General features: G+C 38.0%; 1 protein-coding gene across 3 annotated transcripts in view; it reads left to right on the top strand.

The window, feature by feature from the left end:
* Positions 1-2343: 2343 nt before the first annotated feature.
* The window catches only part of slc4a4a (solute carrier family 4 member 4a), a 95418-nt gene continuing 89667 nt past the window's right edge, over positions 2344-8094 (top strand). Inside the window, exon 1 of one of the 3 annotated variants that reach the window (XM_066710632.1) lies at positions 2344-2722. In XM_066710632.1, the coding sequence (XP_066566729.1) occupies positions 2703-2722 (20 nt within the window). In that variant the 5' untranslated portion in view covers positions 2344-2702. The remainder of the gene's footprint in view (positions 2723-8094) is intronic. The other 2 variants (XM_066710634.1, XM_066710633.1) reach the window with 2 other exon arrangements.

The following is an 8094-nucleotide window of genomic DNA, read 5'->3' as shown; positions in this document are numbered from 1 at the left end:
TATGTGGGCAGGTTGGTAAGTTCTAGCCCATATATGGAAGGAGGCAAGTAAACATCAGAGACCTTTGCTATTGTAGCTACAGGTCCATAACTACCTTGTTGAAATACTTTAAATTTGTTTGTCAAAGGTGCACCAGAATGGATGATGATAATCAGTACCAGGCACTATGAATAATATATCACATACATTATCTGCTTTAAGATGTGAGGCCTCCTCAACTAGAAACTGACTGACTCGTCTGCTGATCTTGTTTGCAGGCATGTATTTGCAAATATCGAACAAGCTACTGGATTTACTAAGAACCAACTACTTCTTGATTTTGACTTAATCTGAGTGTCCTGAAGATTGTCTTTAGGCCTTTTTGTTAGCATGAGATGGATTTTGACACCAATAATTCAGGACAGGATTGAGGTCAGGACTGTTGCCTGTCCAGGAGTAAATCCCGAGCTTAAAATGACATTGTTTAAGAAGGATTCGCTGGTGCTTACAACAATAGAATAATATACAGATAAATTGCAGCTGATAAGCTCTCCAACCCCCACAGTGATATGCTCTGTCAACCGCCAATATGAGCGTGTAGCAGAAATAAGCAACAGGTATGATACATTAGAATTAATTAGATATTCATTATTTGATATAGAAAACAAATCTATTCATATACAGTAAGATTTCAACTTTAAGAGAGTGATTCTTAAATACTTAAATGCAAACATCCAAAATATTTAAGCATTGAAGACAAAGGCAGAATATAGTAGTAGATAAACACACTTTTTTAACGCGTAGATTTTAGAGAAGTCATAAGGAAAAACCCAGATAATAGATAATAGTAAATCTGAAAACTTACCTTAGCCTACCTTGCCCCTTAGGTACATGTTAACCCACATTGTTAACTTGTTTGATATGTATTACAGTTCCCTCTGCACTTGAAAAAGTGTTGATAATGAGTCATTGTTTCAGATCTGGCGCTTTTCAAAAATTGTGTGATTTTCCTGGAGAGGTTATCTTGGCATAGGGTTACCTTGACTTTGTTCTTTTTTTAATTAAGTATTTCACAGGATTAGTGCTCTGAAATATTGATGCACTCCCTAGAGGATCAGTAATAGGTGAATCTCAACTATGGATTTATAGGCCTAATACTTGCATGTATTTGGAATATAACTGATGTTAGCATGACTTGCTGTTTTAATGGATTTCTATTCTATTCTAGTCTGGCTTTTCAGATTATTATTGTGCTTTACATGTCTGATTGAAATGTTAGCCACGTTTTAGTAATTCTAGTTCTATTTAGTAATTATATTGGTGTTGTTCCTAGTATGCATAATAATCCTATTTATTATTAATAATAGTATTATTATTGCATTTTGGACAATGTACAAAGACAGGTAGCAAATCTTCAGGAGACAAGAAAGAAGTCTTTAAGGAATCCCCCATGTCTCACATGAATCCTTCAGTGATCCTGCAGAAGTTTTGTGTATTGGAAGATTTTAGGGGACCCCATTTATGTATTTTTCAAGACATTTTATTATAATCGAGACATGTCAACGGAGGCACTTTGTAATATATTGATTGCTCGGGATATTGCAGCTTGATACGAAGAACATACATTCACTGAGCGAAGTAATTAAATTAAGTACAAAAATAAATAAAAGTAAAGAGACAACTTTTGCATGGAAATTGTGCTTTATGTTACATTGTCCAGCGTAAGTACAAGCTAAAAATCGGTATCTGCTGTTGAACTTTTTAAAATTGAAAGGCTGAAAAGGACGTGAACCCGCAGGTACACATTTGAACAGCAGAGGGCGCACGACGCTCAAGTCTGCGGCTAAAATTGTTATTCAAATTATTCCGTTTATTGTATTTCATTTGCAATGCATTTCATGGGCTGTTTTTGTTATCTGTCGCTATAAAAGTTAATTTAGTTTGCTTTAAATTAAACGTGTGGCTATTAATATTGTATTATAATACCTACCATTGCAAACACAGTTGCATTGTAATACATACAAAAATGTATGAATAAAATGCAGCACACTATTCTCAACTCACACAACTGCAACGAATACCGTCGTGATCGTGATGAATCGCTGTGGCATGCACACTCACACAAAGCATGCTTCAAAACCCGTGGACATGCGCCCGTGTTCAGTGTTTGTTGATGCACACTTGTTTCCATGAACTTGTGTAGGCTGGCACCCATCCCAGGGCATGCATGGCAGCGGGACGGCCCATGCGAAACGTGAATGAAGTGTGTGACCCGCACAGCTCCCGCCGTAGTAACTGTTTGACCTCTCGTCTCTGCCTCCCACTTGCGGTCGGTGACGTGACAGGAGGGATGGTGCTTTAAATATGGGAAAAAAGACACGCTGAGCACCGAGACGCACTTCCACTCAGAGACGCGCCGACGCAGGGCACGGAAACACGCAGTCCTGGGTGCTTTGCCCGTCCGGTGGGCACGGTCGCGGTGGGCACTGCTTTATTGAGTTCAGCTGAAGTATGATAGTTTAAGCAAGGACAGCGCGGTCAGGCGAGCCAGCAGTCACTGTGCGTGGTCAACACGTCGCTCCTGGACACAAAGCCATACAGGTAAGCAGGCAGATCAGAAGAAAGTCGGCGATCCTTCCTTGGTCTACCACCCTGGATTGGCACTTCAGCTTCCCTGGGAGTGAACTTCTGGACGGGGAAAGTGCTCGGGACCAGAGGGCAGCATGAGCAGGGAGAAGAGCAAGTGAGTAGTCACAGCACGCCCTGATAATGTCATTTTGTCGTGTTATTAAAGTGCATGAGCATGTCTTAGCGCCCAGTTGGACCCATATCAGTAGTTTGCAGCCTGGTGGCGCGGCGAGGGTCACAAGTAACAGGATCCTGCAGCAGATGTGAGGGAGAAGTGTAAGGCAACTGGATCATATTTCCACATATTATAGACAGCACCGTCTTCCCAAAGCTCCAGCAGCAAAACGTGTCTTTCACATCCGTGCGGAGCAGACACAGTAACTTCTTTACTATAAGTTGTGTTGCCCTACTGTGTCGGGTCGGATTTTGCTTCTTTGTAACATCTGTATGAAGTGGAAACTGTAGCAGTGTTATTAGGCGCAGTGAATAATAATAGCCTGATTAGGTTAATTCGGCTTTGGGTTTATTGGGTTTCTAAGCAGTCAATAGAAAAATGATCAGATTTAAAGCCAGCTCACTGCATAATATAAATGCATCAACTATACTTTAATATGAAAGACTTGGACTCCATATACATAGATTTATATAGAGAGAAAACGACTGATCAAGATTATATGGAAAATATAAATGTGCATTTGTATGTAATCCTAATGCATTGGAAAATATATAATTGTAATAGTAATTTACTAGTAAAAAGGTATATCAAATTGTATAATTCGATTGTTGCTTTTTGTACAGATTAAATTGGTGTTGCAAATAATGTACATTGATTTAAGTGTGGGACTGCCATACTGGGTTAGTCTTGAATTCTTGAACAAGAGTAAGGATTTGGTATCTTCTTTGAATATCTCTGATTTTTTTTTTTTTTTTATCTTCAGTTAGAATTAGTCAGATTATTTACTGTTACAATGCAGAACAGCTGACAACATCTAAACAAATATAAACCCTTTAAGGTTGTTTCAGTTTGTTGGGAGGGTAAATGCCTAGTTTTGAAATAGATTAATTGGTTAAAGATTTACATTTATTATTTCATTGTTAAGAAATCTAACATCTGTCCTGCTATGTCCTGATTTAAAAGGCTCAATTTGCTATTTAAAACATTGGACCACAAGTTTAAAATAGCACATTTTCCAAGAGAGTGATCTATATCTAGATTTAATTCAAAATCCAAATCATTTATGCATAATGTCTGTGATCTTAGAGATTGTAGGAAAAAATAATTAATAATTTAGGAACGTATTAAAAAGAAAATTGGGTAATTTCAGGTGATCAGATGTGTAATATATTAAATATTGTGACTGGGGAGATTACAGCTAACAATCAGTCTCACGGACTAAACCGCAAATTCTGCTACATGGGGTTAATCTTTAGGCAAATGCCCTTTGACATTATTGTAATTAGAAATACTGTATATTGACATTAAATTTACATGCCCTACACTAATAAATACACTCACTAAAACTCAAATCATTTCCAAATAATGAAAACCAAATAATGCAGGTAGATTTGACTATCAACTTTGTTTATTCACAGTTAGCACAGGTCAAATGTTACAGCCTTAACTGAGATAAGGATAGATTCACTTACAAGGCCTATGAGATTAAAAATACTTTTTAGCCACTAAGACATCAGAATCCAGGAATGTATTGGAACCCACTTGGTTCAGAAGTTGACAAACTGACACATTGATAGATACATCAGTACATTTGCATTTGAGTAACAGAAAAGATATTTAACAAAATCTGTATTTATATCACCCTGCTTAACATGTTTTACTCAGTATTGAGTCAACTGTCTATCTCAGACTGAAATAGGAAGACAGTCATATCAAGATTCACTGTTACATGCACACTTGTGACTGATAGTCTTTTATAAAGTAAATCATGGTTCGAGGTGAAAAAACAATGATTAAGCTCACAAGAACAGACCAAGGTATGCCTCCATTGCTATTTATCTCAGGCATACTTTTCAGGATTAAATATAAACTCTGTTCGAACCTTGGAACTTCACATTGAATACTAGTTCAGTTGTGTAGCAAAAGGTTCTGGTAAAAACAGCAGAGACCCGAACAGCAGCAATAAAGATTCCACGATAAGAGATATCAGTTGTATTACCTTGTGATAGTGCCTTTAGTTTTATAGACTATACTTGATTATCTGCAATTATGCACATTTTTATGCATTTATGAGGGAGTGGGATACAGCAGAATGTAGGTTTCCATTCTTCCTTCAGAGAGTAATGTGAGGACAAATGTTATATTTTAGTATACGTTTTTCACTAAACAATTAGGCCTATATTTCACTTGTAGATATCTGGCAATGAACTAGATCCAAGCTCTGTTGGAACTGAGCTTTCAGTTGGTGTTCCAGAAGACTTAAACACCACAATGGCAACAACTTAACAACATATATATGGACGCACATTTTATGTTAATCTTTTCAGGATGGCATGGTGTTGCTCTTTTGGTTTCTACAAGTGTAAGCGTTTTAAAGCCTGCAGCTGCAAGTAGTATTAAAGCCAATTCATTTGTATTTTGATTTTGACCATCTACGTCTTACCTCGATCCATAGGTGGCACTGCAGTTGGTGAAATGCTTGGCAATGTAAAAATAGGGGCAAATGCAAGTAATGCCGTTTAACCTGTTCTTATGAAATCTAGGTAAAATGCTAGGATTATCCATTTTTATTAAATGAAAACAAATCTCTAGTTTACCATTGAGAATGGCCACTTTTGTACTGTCTTTATCATTTATTTTAGTTTTTTTTTAGTACACTTTCTGCCAAAAATGTATTTTAAGTGAGGTCAGTCTGGATGGGAGAAGTGAAACCCAACTTTCTTGCCTGAGTGACGCAATCTTCCTTGTATGTCAGTAATAGAAAGCATTATATTATTTCACTTGCCAGATGTTATGAGCTGAAATTCCAGAACAGGGAGTCTTAAAAGTGAGAGAGGTTTTCTGTTTTGACCTAGTGTGGGCTAATGGGATCACCTAATGCCTCTGGAATGATGGTGATAATATTATTTGACCAAAGGCTAAGAAAGAAAAATAAAGCTGACCGAAACTATACTATGTAATTGATCAAACAAACTGAGAAAAGGTGTGCTAACAGTTTATTCTTATTTAAATGTGAACTCTTTTCGAAGCTGCTTCCTTGCTGAGAATCACCTTTTGTGATTTAAAATGTCGTACTAAATACAAGATAACCTCTGACTCTGCAACGACCACACAATTTCTACCACAAATCTCATTAACATTTCTTGCATTTTTCCTGCTGCCAGTACAATGGTATGCTGAAGTTACCAGGCATGGAGGCGTACCTTTACCTGCTGAGAGAAGCTCTGTTCAGGAACAGGCTTCAGTTTTCTATATAAAATGTATCTTTCCTGCTTTTGAACAAAGAGGCCTTTAATTAAATCTATAGCAAAGTATGTGATATGCCAGTGGCAAGGAGGTGCTACATTCTACAGGGGCTGCATACTAAGAAAAAGAAACAAGAAAGAAATGTAAAGCCCTATTTTTTTAACCTTTCCAACAAGTTCAGGTCAAAACTGGAAATGTGACTCTCGTGTTACATCTGGAGCTTTCCTATAAACAGTCTTTCCAGATGGGAGACTTTATGTATTTCAGCAATGGTGGGTCAAATCAAATGCTTCAGTAGGGGTAATTGGGTGTAGGGGTAATTCAAATTGGATAATTGGGTGATTCATTGATACTCCCATCTTCCATTGGAATAGTAAAAGATAAAACATATCTATTTTTCAGATTACAATCTTTCACATGCGCCTTTCCCACCCTCTGGATTGTATATCAACGCTATCTATGAATTGTATTTGTTTTAAATTTGCTCTTCTGCAATTAAATGCAAAATCGGTGTTCCTCACTGACGTGGCGCAGTGTGTTCTCCTGCGATGGGTCATACGATAGGAAGATTGAAGGTTTCGGTGCCAGTCATGCAGAGAAGCCCATGGGAAACAGTGTTATATGCACCAGTAGGTTTAACGCAGATCCTATTAATGCCAATTTAACACAAGATTAAAGTAAGCTTTTTCTTTTATTCTCATAACTATTAGTACTATTTTTCCTTTCTTTTGTATTCAATTCTGTTTCTCTGTCTCATTACAATGTATGGTGCCTTAGGAGTGGAAACACCCCAGTGAAACAGGAGCTTGCTTTGTGGTGCCAGAGCAAGGGAAGCTAGGGTGCTGGTCAAATGCAGCGCTAAGTGTAGTTAATGTGGGCAGATTAAGTTGCAGATGAACTAACAAATGTGAATTCTCTTTAAGTCTGGCTCATGTTCTCGTAAAGCTTTGTGTCAGGAAGTAATCCATAGAAGAGTGCAGCTCTGTAGATTTCCTGAGGAGAGTGGGAGTATATGATAGAGAGGATCATTGGCTCCCACGGGGATTTCTAACATTTCTTAACCACTGCAAAGAAAGTGATGTATTTATAACTGTTGTTTAAGAACAATCAGGCAAGCAAACGTTTTTTTCTTAACACTTCAGAACACTTTCTTTTGGAGAATAAAATCACTAAATTATTGCATGCTTCATGGTCAGGCCTTCTTATGGGGGAATGCCTTGCTTTTCAATGTGATAACAACCCCCCAGAGCACAGCTAGACAATGTCACACTGAAATTGTCCTCTGATGTATTTCCTTGAAGAGGGCAAGTTGGACGTGAGGTGGTCCAGGTGTCCTCATCATTTTCAGCCCTGGCATATGTTTACAGAAAGTAAGATCGTATCACCCCGCCGCTGCTCTGTCTAGGTCTGTAATGAAGGAAAAGGCACGTGTCGGAATGAAGATGAGTGGGGCGGTTATCTGGGGAATGAATTGCCTCCTTCCTGTCTGTGTTTATTTTTTAATTTGTTTACCTCGTACATTTTATGTATCTGAAGTAGGAGCCTCACAGGATGGGAAGTGGGTATTAGATAGCTGATAGAGTGACTTACATTGCACCCTTGCATGAAATTGTTTCAGGTAAAATGAGAAAGACTAACAGGGGAAACTGTTTTATTAGACATTAAAGGACTGGATTTTGAACTTGGGCCTAGTCAGTGATGTGATCCCTTGACCAAAAACTACCAGAGGATTTTTACGTGCACTATAGATTTAATATTAATGTATTCAAGATTATTTATTTGAAACCAGTTGCAAAAGCTTATGTCCTGTGCTCAGATACACCTGATTTGAATGCCTCTTATTGTACTAAATCCTAAGGCCCCAGGCTAAACCGCCCTCCACAACACCCCTGATCGTATGAAAACTTGCACGTCAGTGATGTAAATGAAAGCTCCAGGGAGGACACACCTAACTGTAATAAATTCCCTAAACCGGTCACAGATAATAAAAGGTTTCCGTTGAAGAAGACGCAATATCTTACATTTGTTTGGTCTTCCGTGTCTGCATTGAAGGGACCACTTCTGCA

Source organism: Amia ocellicauda, chromosome 8, assembly GCF_036373705.1.
Source record: "Amia ocellicauda isolate fAmiCal2 chromosome 8, fAmiCal2.hap1, whole genome shotgun sequence".
Lineage (NCBI taxonomy): Eukaryota > Metazoa > Chordata > Actinopteri > Amiiformes > Amiidae > Amia > Amia ocellicauda.
Note: the sequence above shows the minus strand (reverse complement) of the source record. Positions and strands in the feature narration are given on the sequence as shown.